The sequence below is a fragment of the Schistocerca cancellata genome, chromosome 1 (genome assembly GCF_023864275.1).
Source record: "Schistocerca cancellata isolate TAMUIC-IGC-003103 chromosome 1, iqSchCanc2.1, whole genome shotgun sequence".
Lineage (NCBI taxonomy): Eukaryota > Metazoa > Arthropoda > Insecta > Orthoptera > Acrididae > Schistocerca > Schistocerca cancellata.
The window spans coordinates 460,714,032-460,734,749 of NC_064626.1; the positions used below are offsets into that span (position 1 = coordinate 460,714,032).

The 20,718-nt window shown below is 44.8% G+C and overlaps 1 protein-coding gene across 1 annotated transcript in view; it reads right to left on the bottom strand.

Annotated features, from left to right (window-relative positions):
• Positions 1-20,718, bottom strand: part of LOC126177043 (carboxylesterase 4A-like) — a 388,219-nt gene that overhangs the window by 82,902 nt on the left and 284,599 nt on the right. The window contains exon 9 of the mRNA XM_049924282.1: positions 9,828-9,997. Coding sequence (XP_049780239.1) covers positions 9,828-9,997 — 170 coding nt within the window. The remainder of the gene's footprint in view (positions 1-9,827; positions 9,998-20,718) is intronic.

Genomic DNA, 20,718 nt, shown 5'->3' on the forward strand with positions numbered 1-20,718 from the left:
CACGCACTTGACATTGTGGGTCTTGGAATATTGAAATCCCTACTGATATCTGAAATGGAATGTTCCACGCATATAGCTGCAACTACTATTCCAAGTTCAAATGCTGGCCGGGGTGGCCGAGCGGTTCTAGGTGCTACAGTCTGGAACTGCGCGACCGCTATGGTTCGAATTCTACCTCAGGCATGGATGTGTGTGATGTTCTTAGGTTAGTTAGGCTTACGTAGTTCTAAGTTTTAGGGGACTGATGACCTCAGAAGTTAAGTCCCATTGTGCTCAGAGCCATCTGAACCATTTTGAACCACGTTAAAATCCTATTGATACCCTTCATGTGGCCATAATCACGTCAGGGCTTGGCGACCCCGGGGTCCTGAGCTGGGGACTGGTCAGCGCCGCCAGTCTCCTGTCACCGTAAACCCCGGACATACTTCAGCGACCACCGCATGGCGTGGCGGTGGAATGTTGTGTGCTGCGGGGAATGGTAATCTTGGCTTGACCGCCTGGATTGTGAGGAAGGTAAACCTCTATAAAAACCCCTCAATCTTATGGTGTGCTGCGTGCCTATAAGATGCATGGCTGTTGGGGTGGAACAGTCGCAAGCGGGCAACCTCTGGGGCACCTGCCGCACCCCAGTTGTATAAGGCTTACTCAGGTATGTGGGGCTCTGTCTGAGCGGACCTTTAGTTTCCTAGCTGCTCGTGGGACCACAATGGACCCTTCGACCTCTACGTTTCCCCCTACCAGTGGATTGGGTGGGCCACTGGTAGGAAAACACACCCAATCGAAAAAGCGACTTCGTGCTGGGAGTCCTCCAGCGCCTGGTGTTACTAGAGATTTATCAGACTGTCGTAACAGAGCACATGCTGATAATCAGAAAGTGTTTTTGATTGTCAAACGGAAGGAAGGTAGCTTTGAGAGAGTTTCTCCCTTTTACATCCACAAGGGTCTTGAGGGAATTGCAGGAACACTGAAATCTGTGAAGCGTCTGCGCAATGGGACTCTGTTAGTTGAAACTTCTAGTTCCTGTCAAGTCACTTCTCTTAGGAAAGCAACCTGTCTTGGAGAGTACGCTATCGAGACCGAGCTCCATTCCACTTTGAACTATAGTAAGGGTGTTGTGACATGTAGGGACTTGGTGGATATCCCCAAGGACGAGTTGAAATCTGAGTGGGCTGACGAAGGTATTGTCAACGTGCAGCATATTATGAAACGAGTCGATGGTGACCTAGTCAAATCCGACTCGTTTATTCTCAAGTTCAATTGCCCGAGACTCCCAGAGCATGTTAAAGCAGGTTTCTTACGTTTGCCAGTACGGCCATATTTCCCCAACCCAATGCGCTGTTTTAAATGTCAGCGCTTTGGGCATACAACGTTGGGGTGCAATGGGATAGCCACTTGTGGTAAATGTGGTCAGCCTGCCCATGAAGGAGCCGATTGTTCATCGCCTGTGAAGTGCGTGAATTGCTCTGGGAGTCACCCTGTCTGGAGCCGGGTCTGCCCCATCTATCTCGAGGAACGGAAGATACAGGAGATCAAAACAACTAAGCGCATCCCCTATGGTGAGGCCAAGAAGCTCTTTAAGGCCATGCAGCCTCCTGTGTTTACAACATCTTTCGCTTCCACTCTGCAGAAACCGGTACAGTTGGCCACTGTTGCTACACAAACGGAGGTTGCTAGTGTCAGCACTAATACCTGCGTTTGCCAGTGCACTTGTGCTGCTGCGGTTGTTTTGCAACCTGCAGCTCTCCCCACAACATCGGACAAGGCCGTGGTTGCTGACATTGGGGTACTTCCTGCCCCTCCCCATATGGCACCTTCTGCCCAGGCGAGTAAAGCTCCAACTGTTGACAAGGTTCTGCATTCAAAGCCCCCCAAGACGAAGACGCCGAAGGTGAAGGTTTTGCCACCTGAGGAGACTAGTCAGGGTCAGTCCGATGACGATGCCATCGTACTATCTGACATCTCCCTTGGGTCGCCATCAGAGCTGATGGACATTGATGTCGACCGGGGGCGATATTCTCGCCCCAGGAATAAATCTCCGACCAGTACGGGCTCTCCTCCAAAGCACAGGGCAGGGTGAAAATTCAGGCACCCTGATCACTGGCTCCATATTACAGTGGAACCTGAATGGGTTCAGGAAGCATGTGGCCGAATTACAACTCCTTGTACAAGAGCGCCCCTTGTGCCTATGTCTCCAAGAGACACATTTCCGGGCCACTGATGCTCCTTCTTTACGGGGCTATACTGTGTATCGAAAAGATGATCTGATGGGGCAAAGGGCAAAGGGTGGTGTTGCAGTTTTTGTCCATGACATGCACCACTCATCTGAGCTCCCTCTCGTTACGGACTTGCAAGCAGTTGCAGTTGACCTTCTTGTGGGGTGGAGGCTCACAATCTGTTCCGTTTACTTACCACCTCAGGATGCAATAGACTCTGAGGCTCTCACAGACCTTATTACCCAACTCCCCCGCCCATTTCTCCTTCTGGGGGACTTCAATGCTCATAATGTCTTATGGGGCTCTACGACTACTTGCCCCAGGGGTCGCATTCTGGAAAGCCTGTAACGCTGGAAATGCATATCCTCCTATTTCCATCTATTGTACTATTTTTTTCCTTGCTTTGTTACCTCAAGATATGACATTTCTGTCTCTTTGTATATTGTAATTGTTTTACTGTTTGTATATATAGATTTATACATTTATGTCGATGTATAATTGGTTTGTTTCGTAAATATTATTTGTATTTTTACGCTGGGTCTTGCCTAGGGAAAACTGCTATCGAACGATTACATCGATAGGTCGTGTGAAGAATCAAAGTGTGTAGGATCTTTGGTAGTGTTAACTCTGCCGCATGGAGCGCGGGCTGAGTAGAAGGAGTCTGGCGGGAGTAGCGAGTGGAGCAGGTGTGTTGTGTGACGCTCCCGCGAGTTGCCGCGCTTTCGGGGTTTGGCAGCATGTAATTGCGCTCGACTTGCGATGATAGTTTCTGACATGGTGTCGCGGACGGGAAACATTAACTAGCGCACATCAAGAGCCCGTTTCGTCTGGTGACCGTGTCGAGAAGAAGGCGCGCCAACATCCAGCTTCTGCAACAGCGACGGCCGACAATGAGTGACTGTCGCCACCTCCTCGATCGACGGCTTCAAACCTTCAATCAACCATCAAGGAAGACTGGAAGCAAGTAAAGTTTTAGAACTGTATGGCAGACCTCAGCTTTTCATACTGTACCATTTTCGTAACTATAATTACAGCAACTTAGCATGAACCTTTGTTGCTCATTGTCCCAATTGCATTACCAAGCAGGGTCCCTTCCTTTTCCGGAATGAACCCGAGTGTCGTTGAAATTCAGACGCCAGCATTAAAGGAAGATCATTTCAATGCTTTAATTTCAAAGTTAGATTACACAAGCACAAATTAAGAGTGCGAGTTTTGTTACCGTATTTTAGCTTACCTGTGACTGCAGCTCAGCTTGGTACGTACTAAATTTTACTATTGTTAATTGTTCAGAGTCATTTAATTCAAGTTCAAAGTTAAATCTCTTCTTTCTAAATTGCGTAGATTCAAGTAGTTTTTGAAATGATTGTTGAGGTAGTCCAAGACTAACCGTATTTTACTGAATTTCTATGTGTTTCAGAAAGAAAGCTCACTATTAACTTCAGTCACTAAATTAACTTTCGATTTTCCGGTTTTATTAATTCTTTTGCTAAATTAAGTCAGGGTGTAGCGAAATTTATTACTTCTGACAAACTTTCAGTTTTCACACTACACGTGTCAACCTTCAGTTGCCACGCCTCTAGTGCTAATTATATGTGTAATAACCTTTCTTTTTCAGTTACTATAGTAATTGTCCTTAGGACTGGCGACCGTGATTTCCCCCAAATCTCAAATACCTAATTACCGCTAGTTAATTGTTAACGTAACGGCTGCACATTTACTTTCTTTATTAACTTTACCCCTTTTCAAAATTAATTTTCACCAGTTTCATTAGCACATTTCCTTTCATCTAGATGTAACCCTTTCCTCCCTCTTTACCGACAGGTTAACTTCGGTGACGATTGCTTTTCCAAAACTCCCATTAGGTACACGCGGTTTCATTTTTCACTGTCCTTAACGTCGGTAAGTGAGGGGGAGGTTACAAGCCTCATGGCATCCGAAGAACTGTGCATCCTCAACTCTGGTGCTCCCACTCATTTCTGTACTGCTTCTGGGTCGTCGTCAGCTATTGACCTTTCCTTTTGCTCTCCAGCACTCGCGGATTCTGCTCTGTGGGAGGTTGCTGCTGACCTCCTATCTAGTGACCACTTCCCCCTTTGGATTCGCCTCCTGGATGAGACTGTGGCATTACCAGTGTCACCCAGGTGGCACCTCTACAGAGCTGACTGGACACTTTTCAGCGATTTATCTGTTTTGGAACACCGTGCCAGTGTCCACGAATGGGTCGACCATGTTACAGCCGTGATCTCCCATGCTGCTGAATTGTCGATCCCACGGTCCTCAAGTCATCCCAAGAGGCGCCCTGTCCCTTGATGGAACACTGAGTGCCGCTCAGCCATCCGAGCCCGCCGTGCAGCTCTGCGCCGTTTCAAGTGCCGTCCCTCAGCTGACAATCTTACGGCCTTTCGGGTGGCAAGAGCCAAAGCGCGGCGAGTGATTAAAGAGAGTAAACGACGGTCATGGCAATCGTTCCTGAACTCCATCTCCCGCTCCACTAGTTCTACAAAAGTATGGGAAGCCATCAGGAGGATTTCCGGGAAACGCAGCCAACTACCTGTCACGGCATTGCTGCATCAGGGTTGTCTGCTCACGGCGCCGAGAGACATTGCCCAGACACTGGCCATGTATTTTGCGGAATCTACTGCCACTATTAACTGTGATCCAGATTTCTGCCGCTACCGCACTGCCATCGAGAGGGATCACTTGGACTTCCAGTCTCCAAATTCTGAACCCTACAACTGCCCCTTGTAATGGTCGCCTAGTCGTAGATATTGCTAATTGCTATAATCACACTATTTCACTCCCATTTACGGAACTTGTTAGCACTTGATGTTAGGTTGGCGCCATTAAAATGCATTGTGTTGTGGTAATCGCTGCTACTTGCTGGATCGCTGCCGTGTCTCGATGCTGATGCTGGCTTTAAATCTGGTTGTCTAGGGTTAAAAACATGAGGTCCCGTGTTTTTTATGTGCTTTTGATGATAAAGAACGAGCGAAACCAACAAATATGTAAACTTCAAATATTTATTACTCTGGTGGCCATCTTAATTCCACTGTCCACCAAAGACCATGACACAACACAAAGTAGTACTTCCTTTACATGTTCTTTGCATTGTTTATCCACCTCAAAGAATAACACACAAACACACTTTACCAAAGTGACATTCCGACTGCCTCTCGACCCTTCTTGCTGCTTGTATTTATAACATTGTCAAAGAACTGCTAAAAAGAGATATAGTTTATAAGTCACATGTACATCTGTTATCATAATTTGTGCAGAAAAGTTATTAATTTGCATCGAGTGACATAATTTAACATGTTATTAAAATGACAGATAGATTTGTTGACTTGACAGAATAATTCTTTGTTACAAAAAGGCCGTTTTTAGAAGTTTGTCAATTGACTTCTCTAATTTGCATAAATAAGTAAATAACATGAATTATTAAGAATTACATTGGTTTTCGTCTAAAATAGGATTGCTTACGTGAATACTGAGTGAAAACGCTCCTAGTGAACAAATAGGTTTCACTGGGTGATTTTTATTTAAGGAGATCCAAAATACCTAAGTTGGCCACTATTTTTCGTACTTCATATTAATTATTTAAGATGAACTTAGTGTTTTTACATGATGACATTTGCTGTATCAGTGATCAAGTGATATTAACTTTTGTGTGGGTCAGTTACTCAGTATAATTTAATGGGTTGACTGTTTATGCAGACATGTTATGCAATCATTGCCCGCATCTCGTGGTCGTGCGGTAGCGTTCTCGCTTCCCACGCCCGGGTTCCCGGGTTCGATTCCCGGCGGGGTCGGGGATTTTCTCTGCCTCGTGATGGCTGGGTGTTGTGTGCTGTCCTTAGGTTAGTTAGGTTTAAGTAGTTCTAAGTTCTAGGGGACTTATGACCACAGCAGTTGAGTCCCATAGTGCTCAGAGCCATTTTTTGCAATCATTGTTAACATACACAGTAACTTTTCTGTAATCATAAATACTCGTTAAACTGGTTGATTTTGGAGGGTATCGCATACTTCGGTAAAGTAAAGCCTTTAATATGTTCCGTTACACCCTTCACAATGTGGGAACTGGATTCGGCGCTGTCTGTGGTTCATGATACTGCGCCAGGTGATGATCAAATCCTGTACAGCATGCTGCAGCACTTGTTGCTGCCATCCAAGGAAGTTCTCCTGAATTGTTTTAATATGATATGGTCATCCGGCACGTTCCCTGACTCGTGGAGGGAAGCGATTTTGATTCCCCTCCTCAAACCGGGAAAAGACCGACTGCATCCCAGTAGTTATCGGAGTATTGCTTTGACGAGCTGTGTCGGGAAGACATTGGAACGCATGGTCAACTGTCGCCTGGTTTGGCTGCTCGAGACCAGGCAGCTCCTTAGCCACTCTCAGTGTGGCTTTCGGAGATGTCGTTCAACTATAGACAACTTGACCCTGCTTGAGGCGGCCATCCAGCAGGCCTTCCTACGTAACCAGCATTGTCTAGGTGTATTCTTTGACATTAATAAGGCGTATGACACTACTTGGCGCCGCCTTATCCTCAATCAACTCCATCAGTGGGGCTTTCGTGGCCATCTCCCCATCTTCATTCGGTCCTTTCTTTCCCGCCGCCTCTTTCGATACCGGGTTGGTAATGTGTTATCTGATTTGTACCTGCAGGAGAATGGTGTTCCTCAGGGAAGCGTTTTAAGTGTCACCCTCTTTGCCGTCGCCATTAACAGTATCACGTCCACTATCCGGAGTCCTGCCCAGTGCTCCTTGTTTGTGGACGATTTTGCTGTTTTCTGTTCTTCCTCCAGTCTTGTCACTGCTAGTCGGCAGCTGCAGCTTACGATAAAGCGATTAGAGGCATGGACTGCGAAGACGGGTTTTACCTTTTCTGCAGACAAATGTGTGTGTGTTCATTTTAATCGTTCTCGACGTGCTTTTACCTCCCCTGAATTGCGTCTGAGGGGCATCATTCTTCCTTTTAAAGACACTGTGAGGTTCCTGGGCCTCACTTTTGATTCCAAGTTGTCGTGGTTGCCGCACCTTAAAGACCTCAAGGTGCGGGCCCTGAAGGCACTGAATATTTTGAAGTGTCTGAGCCATCGGTCCTGGGGAGCAGATCGGGCGCGTCTGCTGCAGTTTTGTAGGGCTTTCGTCCGGTCACGTCTTGACTATGGATGCACTGTGTATGGGTCAGCGAGGCCTTCGTATCTGAAGATTCTTGACGCAGTACGCCATGAGGGTATCAGGCTGGCTACTGGTGCCTTCCGTACCAGTCCCATCCCCAGCCTGTGTGCTGAGGCAGGGGAACTGCCGCTCGCCATCCGGCGGAAACTCCTCATGGTGCGACGGGTGTGTCAATTCCTTGCCTGTCCTACCTCCCCTGCATACCCCCTGCATACCCTACTGTTGCCCGACCGCCTATGGAACGTCTCTTTTCCAGTCGCCCAAGGGCAACGAGACCATTTGGGATTCGTGCCAAGCATTTGCTTGAGTCCCTTGGTGTGGAGCGTGTGGCACCCCAACTCCAGGGTTTTACCCGCCTGCCTCCCTGGTTGCTCCAGAGGCCCAGCGTTCTTTTAGACTTGTCAGAGTACCGGAGGAGCTGCACTCCTGCGTTTGTTTTTACCTCCTTATTTTATGATATTTTAAACCAGCATCCCGACCATGTACCAGTATTTACGGATGGCTCTAAACAGGGGGACTCTGTTGGTTGTGCTGTTGTTTTCCCTGATCGAGTCGTCAAGTTACGGCTTCCTGCAGCTTTTACCATCTTTGATGCAGAATTGTTTGCGATCTTGGGGGCATTGGAGCAGATGAGATGTGTTCCCAGTCTTAAGTTTCTCATCTGTTCTGACTCCCTGAGTGCCCTTCAGACCATGCAACACTTGTACCCAGTGGATACGGTCGTCCAGAACATCCATGATGCCCTACTCCACCTGCAACGGCAGGGGAAGGTGGTTTCTTTCTGCTGGGTGCCGGGGCACGTGGGAATTAGGGGAGACGAACTGGCGGATGTGGCTGCCAAAGATGCCTGTTCCCTCCCTCACGTTGTTGAATGTGCCGTCCCCCTCCATGCTGTTACCTCCCTTTTGCGTTTTCGTGTTATGCGTCAATGGGAAGAGGAGTGGCTGGCAGTCGGTGAAAATAAGCTGCGTCTGGTCAAGGCCACCACGCGCCCATGGCGTACGTCCTACCAGTCATGCAGGCGGGATGAGGTCCTCCTCACTCGCCTCTGCATCGGGCACAGTCCCTTAACTCACGGTTTTTTACTCCGGCGGGAGGACCCCCCAATCTGCAGTGCTTGTGGCGTCCAGATTACGGTCTGCCACATTTTACTTGACTGTCCTTTATTCTCTGACCAGAGGGCGATGGTTTCCTTGCCACCGGATTTGCCCTCTATTTTGCAAGACGACGCAACGACTGTGGTTAAGGTCTTACGGTTTTGTGTCCTGTCCAATTTGTTGGCTCGGATTTTAGGGAGAGGATTTTAATGTGCTGCTGGGTGACTGGCTCACCCAGGCTTTAGGTAAGAGGTCCGCCAGTCACGATTACCTACTTGTTTCACTTAGATTTCTGTTCTCTTTTCCTTGTGTTTCTTTTCCTCTTTTAGTGCATTTCTTCTCCTCTTGTTTTGCCTCTGTATGTGAGGATTTGGAACTGCGTCAGGTCTGTGTCTTTTAGCCGTTCTCCTTGTTCGGTGTCCGTCTTCGTCCCTTCACTGGATGTGTTCCTGTTTCTATGCGTTTGGGCGCTGATGACCACGCTGTTTAGCGCCCGAAAGCCTCAAACCGCACACACACACACACACACACACACACACCAATCACGTCAGGAACCATTTCACATGAGTCACCTAAGTACGAATGGCAGCTCTGTCAATGCACTGCATTTTATGCCTTGTGTATGTGATACTACCACCATCTGTATATGTGCATTCGCCATCCCATGACTTTTGTCACCTCAGTATATGTACAAAAGGGCGTTACAGATGCCAAGCTTCACATATTTATTTTACGAAACTAACTTATTAATCAAGAATAAGAGGCTCCCTTTTCATATTATCTTATTATTATTTGTTTAAAATAGTTATTAAATGAGTAATTTGTATACAGCTTTGTCACAGCTTTGAGCAATGCGGTAGCTCATTATCTCTTCCTGTCCTACAAATATTCTTTCCGAAATGACAAACATATTTGTCATTGTCGTCTTGAATCGTAATACACATATTGCTACTATGTCCTAACATGCTTATTGTAACTGAAATGTTTGTGAGGTAAAGTTATAGGTTATGGTGGCCTTACTGACAGTCCCTGATCTCTGCCTATCATACAAACTGATGCAAACATTCTGAATGCTAAACATATTTTTGGACACATGAAAAAATATATGTTCATTTTTAAAGGTGTTCCCTCTTCATTCCTACAACTACCATTATCCTGATGACTACAGTTATTTCAAATACTGCAATTTTTTAAAATTATAAAAATGCGAAAGTTTCGTGTGGGTTCCCTGATTTTCATTATTAGTTTCTTTTTAACACAACTTTTTCCCCGCAGATGAACGTTTCATTGCAGAGCTTCTATCCTGTTCCGCTGTGGTACTACGGCCTCGGCTCACCTGCAACATGGCGGCCAGCCCGGATGGCGCGTACCGCCATAGCAGCGCCTCGCGCACGGCTGCGCTGTCCCCCCAGCCGTACCGGCGTGCAACCTGCGGCAACACGCTGTCCTCCAGCAGCTGCCGCAGCTGCGCCTCCGACGCCTGCCGCACTCCGTCGTCCCACTCGTCTGCAACAACAATAATTTGTCAAAAACGAGCAAGGTGATCTTTTTCCGTGACGACCTGCTGAAGTTCTTAGCGGAGTTCTCCCGCCAAACCCCAACTTATTGACAGATGCAAGGAGAATAATAGTGCGGGTAGAACAAGCCGCGCTTTCGTTACGCAGTGCTGGCTCTTCCACATTGCCTTTCTGTAAGAGCACTATGGGACTTAACATCTGAGGTCATCAGTCCTACTTAAATCTAACCTAAGGACATCACACACATCCATGCCCGAGGCAGGATTCGAACCTGCGACCGTAGCTGTCACACGGTTCCAGACTGAAGCACCTAGAACCACTCGGCCACTCCAGCCAGTCATGTAATTGTTACCGTCAATACATAAAATGATTTCCGTTTCAGTTACGAACAACATTTAAGCAATCGACTTCTGCTTTTGCTCTGAAGCATAAAGAACAAGTTAATGTGCCTGAAACTTTTGAAGGCGGGGCCGCTTCCCATCCGAGGCCTCACAGCCCTTAGGTGTCCATGTGGAGGTTCGAGTCCTCCCTCGGACTTGGGTGTGTGTGTTTGTCCTTAGGATAATTTAGGTTAAGTAGTGTGTAAGCTTATGCACTGATGACCTTAGCAGTTAAATCCCATAAGATTTCACACACATTTTTTTTGTCCATGTGTGCATCAGGCTTGTTTCCTCTACTCATTCCTCCCCCCCCCCTTCCTCATCCCCCTCTTTCAACCTGCCAACTTACAGTTAACACACTGTTCGTATAGGTATTGTGTTTTTACGAAATAGCAGTGACTGTGTTTTTTAGAAATACGATGCAATGTTCCTTTGAAGGCACAGCGTCGACTACAGCCATTATGAAATACTGTAAATGTATTTACAGTTGTGGATATGAACCACCTTAGGCTGTGTATAGGAATAATGATAATGAAAATTTGTGTCAGACTGGGACTCGAACCTGGATCTCCCGCTTTACGTGAGTGGTCACCGCTTTAACCGCTTTAGCCATCTGTGCACGAATAATAACTAGACCCATACTTCCATGTGTCGTCTTCTGTGTGTTACAACCTGAACTTGTATTCTAAATGTATTGCTGTCCAGGAGGACACATTTGTTAAGAATCGAGCGAATAAATACAAAATAGCAGTGCCTGTATTACTAAGAAGTACGATGCGATGTTTCTTCGCACATGCATGCATGTATGTTCGAAGTCAGGCCCCCGACTCTCAATAAATATGTCGTTCCTGGAAGGGTACATACATAATGAACGAGAGCAAGTTATGCCACATGGACTTTGACATATGGAAGTTTGGGTCTGGTTGTGATTTGTGCTTGAATAGCCAAAGTGGTTATGTGGGAAATCCGGGTTAGAATCATGGTACAGTACAAATTTTCATTATCTTCATTCCAATACACAGCCGAAAGTGGCTCACATTCGCAACTGCGAATACATTTCCTGTGCTGTGTTTTTAGTTTGCCAGTGTTTGCAGCAGCTGCCAGTATACATTTGTGGTCGGAGGTTGACAGACTTTGGCTGATCCAGAACTAGGTGCCTCTCAGTCAGGACGTAATGAACAAATAGTAAACATTTCTCGTTTTCATACACCGACGGCGTTGACATCATGGGCGTCCGAAAAGGGGGGCAGGAGGGGAAGGGGAGGAAATTGGAGCACTAGTTGTAGGTGACGAACTCTTTCGTATATCTCTAGATCTCCCGTAATAAAAAATGTTTCTTTTTTTATTCTCCTGGCTCCCTTATTGACAGCCTGTTCTCCCATAAATTTCGTCAGTATCACTGTTGTAGGTATTAATCCTGATAATTACTATCAGTGGTTCAAATTTCCTGACCAACAGATACCGAAAAGTTTTTGTGTAATAATTGGTTCTGTTGTCAACATGTAGTCTTTTTTCTGTTCGTGCTTCAACGGAAAGAAGATGGCTTGGTTCAAGGAAATGCGAGGAGAGGAGAAATAATGACATAGCCCACGCGTTTAGAGGGGCGTGAGAAGGGGCAGTGTTTACTTGCTTCTAGGTCAGTACTGGCAAACCCTGGAAGCGATCGCCTCATACCGATCAGCAGCTGTCTCATAAATAACTTACAGAAGTAACAAGGACTCACGAAAGCGGATTATAGAAATTTTCATGTTTAAACACACTCGTTACATTATTTATTTCTCTCTCGGCTCACGCAACAAACTTAATATGACAAACATGTTTAGAACGCGTCAATATTATACTGATTTCAGTGATCTTTAGTCAGAAAGCTATAAAGATATATAGGTAAGCAAAAATAAACTGAAACTTCTAATATTTACAAAAGTTATTCACTGTCAAAAAGAAACACAAATATGCACTTTCAGTTTAATGATCAAACATATAAGTATCTAATTACTTGTCTGTTACAATCAAGTGTTGCCAAACATGAAATTTAATGGACATTTTTACCTAAATTGGTCTAACAGTTTCTGTTAAGTAATTCGTCTATGGAATGGAAAGTGTCAGTCACCAAATAATCTTTCAGACTCTGTCTAAACTAAATTAGGGTTATATATTAATACCTTCACCTGCTGACGGTCGTTGATATATATCAACGGGGCCAGGCGTCCCGACCAGGACTCGAACCGCGGATCTCCTGCCTACATGGCAGACGCTCTATCCATCTGAGCCACCGAGGGCACAGAGGATAGTGCGACTGCAGGGACTATCTCGCGCACGCCTCCCGCGAGACCCACATTCTCACCTTATATGTCCACACATCCACACATTACATTCGTAGTGTCCCTACCCAACCCACTCATTACTCGTGGAAGACATTCTTACCAAGTCCCGTAAGAGTTTGGGTAATATGTGTGGATCCGCGCAGAAGAAGAAGGTCATGGCTGGTATTGCCCGAACTATATACTTATATGGATTTGGTGTCTGTCTAAACTGTCTTTTGTCTAAAACTAAACTTGTCTGCTGGAAAATTATTGAAAATACGTGTTTTAGAATAATGGATCCATTTTTGCACCAAGTTAAATGATTTAAAATATTTATGTAGACTGTTTTTATTCCAAGTACTGATGTTGTGTGTAGAGCTAGGGGATGGAAAAAGTGACGTATTACCTACAACAAGCTTCATGAAAGAATAAGTGTACTGAGCAGTAGATAGTATATCCAATTCTTTGAACAGGTTTAGACATGCTATTCTTGAATTTATGTCACAAATACGTCTTATTACACACTTCTGCACTCTAAAAATGTTCTCTCGGTTTGTGGAGTTAACCCAAAATGTGATACCGTATGACTTAATACAGTAAAAGTAAGCAAATTGGGTGAGGATTTCTTATATGCTGATTGTCATCCATTGGAAGAGAATGCAATGTAGTTGTGCAGAAGAAATTTATTGCAGCTAACTCTCACTCAAACCTCCCTTACAATGATGATCACATGTTGATCATCTCTCTTGAAACCACAATCAAATATTGATCGCCCTAACGTATTTCCTCCTGAATCTTGAATCCTGACATTTTACTCACGTGGAAGCATCTCGTGTTTCTGAGAATGACCTACACGACATAAGTTTGGATGTAGTGTATATCAGGCCTATATCTGCCCCGAGTTCACATAAGAGCGCTTCTCTCTCCCTTGCTGGTCAGAGGCCGGATGCAAGAAGAGCACGGCACCCGTGTGCTGGAGCCAGGAAGGCGGCGAAGGCTGAGCGTGCAATCCCTCACTAAAACTACTTATTAATGATTACTCAAAAATGCTACATTAATAATTTTATTTTACACATAAAAATGGGGAACAGGTCAGTTTTATATGAATAAGAGGCTTAGAACAAAATTACCAGTCACAGTAACTCATAGTGAAAGCCGTTTTCAGATCGACATGTCAAAGAGGAGCCTAACTGATTTATCTTTAATTAGTATTGAAGACGATACTGGTATTGAAAGTAGTGACTCCGTAAATGATTTTGCATAAAGCTATAGGACGGAAAGAAGATTTTATGTAAGTATTTTTGTAATTTTTAAAACTGAATGGCTAATTATATCACATAACGTTGCTTGTATGATAATAAATGAAGATTTAAAAAAAATGTGCTTTTGGGTAAACCCTATAACACAACGAATATCCCAATGAGTTTTTGAATGCTAATGCTGAACTAGCTAGCCATCCAAACTTAGAACAGCAGCTGGGAGACGCCACGTTAGTGCTCGCATCTTGGCGATGAAAGGGTTAGGGCCTCCTCCACTGCTGCTCAACTTTATGATAAGAAAGGTTTACCTTTAGTTTGCACGCTTACCGTTTTCTGGAATACGCTGCTGCACAATAGTGGGCCAGAATGGGTAGACGACGGCCGTCTTTGTTTGATCCTAGGCTGGTAGCAATCGGTTGTATTGACCAATTAGAGGTTCGTCCTCAGATTGAATGCTGGACCGGAGTTTCACTTTATACAAACAACCCAAAAAATGTAGCTTTCAAAACACCTTTTTTCAGTAAAAGAGCGTAGACTTTTGTACGCAGATCCGTTTCAACAAAAATTCTTCTGCGAGTGTGGCCGCGTCGTTTGTGATAAAACTACTGAAGTTTCGTCGTTTCAATGTATGATTGCTTTACAATGAATCAATAAAACAAATGGACGTGTTAAGCAACCAATTCGTAACATTTTGTTCCTGCGTTATTTAAAAGTAGGTGGCCTATCAAAGTATGTAATTTGAAGAGTAGCCGAGTGGTTGCCAGCATGGTAGCTGGGCATGTTCGCTCAGGGGGCAAGTCACTTCATACAATAATGATAAATAAATAATAAAAACAGAGTAAAGTTTAAAACGGTGAACCCGAAGAGGTGTCAAGAGGTGTCATATGACATCCGCACACGCTTCAAGACGAAAAATAACAAAGAAACAGATAGAACGGGAAAAAACCACGTGTTTAGTGTCGCTGGCTTTAATGCAATTTTTTTTTTACGTAGGGCGATTTGGAACGGGGTCCACTAAGCGTTCTGAGTCCAAATGAGGAGCTGCTCGATTAAAGAAGCGGCGGTATCATCAAGATTCACGTACTGGCAATAAAGGTTAGAGGGATTGGGGACATTCTGATCACATGCCTCAGGATCGTAGATTACTCCTCGTACTACCTTGCAGGCAACAGCCGGCCAGGCCTAAGGCCTAATCTATGAGTGGTGTTTCATTAAATAATTCATATTTTGAAGAGGACTAAGAAAAGTCAAACATAATGACCACTAAGTTTTGGTCACCCAAAACTGATTACAAGTACAGTAAAAACGATGTGGCTTATGTATTTCTCAAATGGTTCAAATGGCTCTGAGCACTATGGGACTTAACTTCTGAGGTCATCAGTCCCCTAGAACTTAGAACTACTTAAACCTAACTAAACTAAGGACATCATACACATCAATTCCCGAGGCAGGATTCGAACCTGCGACAGTAGCGGTCACGCAGATCCAGACTGTAGCGCCTAGAACCGCTCGGCCGCTCCAGCCGGCTATGTATTTCTCACAAATTAGTGACGCATACCAAACAAATACAGACCTTGCTTGTAGAGGGTATGGTCATCAAGAGAGCTGTTCGTTTTATGTGTCTAGAAAGACTTTTTCATAGAAATAATGGAAACGAAATAGCGGTTATTAACACAGTACTCTAAATACCAGGTGGTTATAATAAAAGCCCAGTGTGGGCTGTAATAATTTTATGGCAGCGAAACTTGCTGGATATAGTAATGCGTTAATGCATAATGCTGAAAATAAAAATTAGTTCCACTTTAGGCCACCAGGCGCAAGTCTGGCGCTGTGAATGCAAGAAAGACGTATAGAAATGTTTCCATACATAATGAATCAGGAATGGGGCGTGGACAGGAAAGGTCAAACAAGTGAGAATGTTGATTATATTATTAACTGTCGCTTACACAATTTGTTCAATATGAGCACCAGAGACATAACGAGATGCTGTACAGTGCCAGCTCTACACCTTGTGCCCGAAAAGTGGAACTAATTTTTTTTCCAGTGTAAGTAGGTTCGGCATTAATGCATTAGCATATTTACCACGCTTTGATGCCATAGGATTATTGCAGCCCACACTGCACCTGTGAGTAGCTGCACTTTACTTTTAACCACCTGGTAGCTTTTCGTACATCCTGACGAAAAGATCACTCTCTTCACACTTTAAAATTCTCCTGCACCTGTCAGACCTTTGGCCAGTGCTGCTATACAGTGTAGATAATGATGAAGAGAGAAAACTACATCGGGCCTCTCACAAACACTGACAGAAATCGAACACTATGGCCAAACGCAAGGGAACTGATATTCCAACATTTCCATGTCTATGAGGTGTGTTGCTTAAAATGTCGCTCTTATGCGATTATATTTTAGTATAACGGGCGATGAAAGAGTATCTGCGTGTGGGCATTGCTGAAGTGTATATGCAACATAGCACGACATGACGCCGGTATATGAGTCCCGACATTTAGGGAAGGAATTAATGTGTCGTTTGTGTCATTCCAACGGGCATGCTGTAAATTCGGAAAAGTGAACTACGACAACGTCATTACCAAACGCGTCCAAACAGGACAAACATGCTGTTATTCTGTTTTTGACTGCCACAGGACAGGCACCAGAAGACATCCTTCGGAGAATGAAGAACGTTAATTGATCAGTATATCTGTCGAAAAACACCGCTGTGGGATGGTGTGCCAAGCTCCTTGCTGTTCGCGATTCGATACAAGACGCCGGTCGATTTGGGAGGCAGACTCATCTATTACCTGGTGTTTCCATAACTGGGGGAAGCCACTCCGCGATGCTGGAGAAGTTAGAGCATACAATCAGGGCGAAACGTACGGGAAATCTGCGACAAGGAGGGTGCTGCTGCTTCACGACAGCACACGTTTCCGTATCACAAATTTCGTAACGCAGAAATTACGCCAACTCAAGAGGGTGATACGCAAACACCCGCCCTAAAATTCTGATCTCTCCCCATGCGATTATCAAGCGTTCGGTGCCTTAAAAAAGACCTTTGTAAGGTCGACGGTAACTGACGGACGAAGATGTGCAGCAGGCAGCTATGGACTTCCTCACGCAGCAGGGCATGGTGCTTTGTCAGACGGGCATCTTCAACTCCTTGCGTCCTTGGGATGATCACGTCGATGGTCTCAGTGATTTTGCCTTATTGGCATATCGATTCTAGTCCCTAGGCCTTTGAAGGGAAACTTTCTGATAAGCCTTTATAAAATTTCATTCATCTTCACTACCAAATATATTACACAAAACCAGCACAAATAATATTCATAATTTACCAGAAGGGGCTCAGTCCCAACAGGCAGATCATGCCCAGAGGGTCTGCATATTCATCTTTCCGCCATCCTTCAGGCTCTGAAATAGGCTGAGTCATTGGCATGAGAGACATGTGAGCATTATACTGACAGATAGCACTGATGCTTCACAGAATGAATAATGACAAGATGGACTCACACAACAACATAGCAAGAAGAGTAGGCACGGGTCCTACCATAAGGACTATACCATGAGAAGAAAGTAGGATTGTTCGACTGGTTCCGTTGAAATTGAACAGATGGAGCAGGCAAATTGTCATCACAAACCGCCGAGGACAGATTATACTAAACTGCTTTGAGCTCTCGATTTGCCAAGTGTCGTACAGACAACAGAGACTTGCGTGGTGTAGAGATAGAGTCAACTGAGACACTGAGTGGTAATCTGTGGTGTTCACCTATGAGTTTCACTTCTGGTTTTGGCCATCAGATCAACGTCAACGTGGCTGTAGACGACTTGGTGAAATGTCACACGAATCAGCGATTCTCGAGAATCATAACTCTCCAACTCTAGGAACCATGGTAGGGGGGACTATTGGATGCGACACTAGGACTGAGGCCGTGCGGTTCTAGGCGCTACAGTCTGGAGCCGAGCGAGCGCTGCGGTCGCAGGTTCGAATCCTGCTTCGGGCATGGATGTGTGTGATGTCCTTAGGTTAGTTAGGTTTAATTAGTTCTAAGTTCTAGGCGACTGATGACCTCAGAAGTTAAGTCGCATAGTGCTCAGAGCCATTTGAACTAGGACTGATTTGGTAGGTACTGAAGGGACGCAGAATGATCGCGGGTACGTGGCAAGAATGGCAAACACTGTTGTCCTACTCACAATGAGCAGAGTATTAAAACATATATTCCAGCAGAGTAATGAGTATCTCACAGTGCATTTCACGCCACCAACACATTAAGGAACGTACAGATGCGTGACAGGCTTGCTTGGTCCCCTGATATGTCGCCTCTGCAGCCTTTTTGGGATGCATCGGGAACACACGTACTTCTACTCCAGACTCCAGCGAGCGCTCTTCACGGACTGAAACAGCATAGGCTACAGGCATGGCAAAGGTTCCTCAAGATGTCATTTGGAGACAACTTGCTTCTATGCAACAACGAAACTAACAGTGTACTCATATCTACGAGCGTGTCACACCTCGTACAGATGTTGATGAAGAAAGTAAGTTCGTCCACAAAGTTTGATAAACATCGGTTTGATGCTTCATAGTGTGACACAGAATATTTCCGTTAGTGTAACTAGGAGAACTGTTTGAGGAAGCATGTCGGACATCCACCTGTGGCCATGTACGCCAGCAGTAGAAGTGAGCTTTAGTTGTGCTGCGGCCGTCTTACGAGAGATACATACCGCCACATATATTACCGCGGCGGAGCACGTCCCACCGTATTTAATATAAAAGGATCCCATACATGGACTGTTTGTGACGGGCGACCAAAGACATATGTATTACGTTGCCAAGTCGGCTACCTGTGTGTGCGTTGTACCCGCATATCCTTTAATTTTTCTTTACTATCCACTGAGGACAATAATGCCGTCGGCGAATCTTACTGATATCCTTTCACCTTGAAATTTAATTCCACACTTGAACCTTTCTTACATTTCCGTCTTCCCTGTCTTACACTCTTTTTAATCCGAGCACTTTGTTCTTGGTCTTCCACTCTTATTTTTCCCTCTTGGCTCTTGACATATTGCACCTTACCCGTCCTTCCCTTTGGCTTACCGTTATTTTTCTCAGAATTTCGAAACTATTGCACCATTTTACTTTGTCGAAAACTTTTTCCAGGTCGACAAATCCTATGAATGTTTGTTGAGTTTTCTTAAATCCTACTTCCATTACCAACCGCTACGTCAGAGTTACTTCTCTGGTGCCTTTACCTTTCCTAAAGCCAAAATGGTCGTCATATAACAGATCCTCAATCATCTTTTCCATTCTTCGGTGTATTATTCTTGCCAGCAACTTGGAAGCATGCATGAGCCGAAAAGCTGATGGTGCGATAATTCTCGCACTTGTCGGCTCTTATAATCTTGGGAATTGTGTGGATGATGTTTTCCCATAAATTCCGATGGTATGTCGTCGGACTCATGCATTCTACACATCAACGTGAATAGTCGTTTTGTTGTCACTTCACACAATGATTTTAGAAAGTCTGATGGAGTGTTATCCATCCCTGCTGCCTTATTCGATCTCAAGTCTTCCAAACTCTGTTAAATTCTTATTCTAATACTGGGTCCCCTACCTCTTCTAAATCGACTCCTGTTTCTTCTTCTATCACGTCGTCAGACAAGTCCCCCCTCATAGAGGCCTAGAGGGCTTCAGTGTACTCTTTCCAGCTATGCCCTCTCTCCTCTACATTTAACAGTGGAATTCCTATTGCACCCTTAATGAGGAGGTATTGAATAGAATTGGGGAGAAGAGGAGTTTGTGGCACAACTTGACTAGAAGAAGGGATCGGTTGGTAGGACATGTTCTGAGGCATCAAGGGATCACCAATTTAGTACTGGAGAGCAGCGTGGAGGGTAAAAATCATAGAGGGAGACCAAGAGATGAATACACTAAGCAGATTCAGAAGGCTGCAGTAGGTACTGGGAGATGAAGAAGCTTGCACAGGATAGAGTAGCATGGAGAGCTGCATCAAATCAGTCTCAGGACTGAAGACCACAACAACAACAACAATGTTACTGGCCTTACTCTTAATTTTACCAAACGCTGTTTTGACTTTTCTATATGCTGAGTCAGTCCTTCCGAGAATCATTTCTTTTTCGAATTCTTCACATTTTTTATGCAGCCATTTCGCATTTGTTTCCCTGCGCTTCTTATATCTTTCATTCCTATGTTACTGGTATTTGTGCGTTCCTGAATTTCCGTGAACATTTTTGTACTTTCTTCTTTTTTCAATCAAGTGAAGTATTTTTTCTGTTACCCATGGTTTCTTCGCAGTTACGTTCTTTGGACCTACGTTTGTCTTACCAAGTTCTGTGGTTACCCTTTCTAGAGATGCCAATTCCTCTTCAACTTAACTGCCTACTGAGCTACTCCTTATCGCAGTATTTACAGCCTCAGTGAACTTCAAGCGTATCACTACATTCCTTTGTACTTCCCTATCCCATTTCATTGCCCACTGATCCTTTCTGACTAATCTCTTAAACTTCAGCGTACTCTTCATTACTGTGATCTCAGTCTGTATCTGCTTCTGGGTACACCTTACAATCCAGTCTGTCTGACCATGATGTAATCAAGTGAAATCTGCCCGTATCTGAAATTTATTACAGAACTCAATCAGCCTTTCTCCTACATCATTCCTACTACCACGCCCATATTCTCCCGTAAATCTTTCTTCTGCTCCTTCCCCTACAATCGCATTCCAATCCCTCATGACTATTACATATTCATCTTCACGTGCA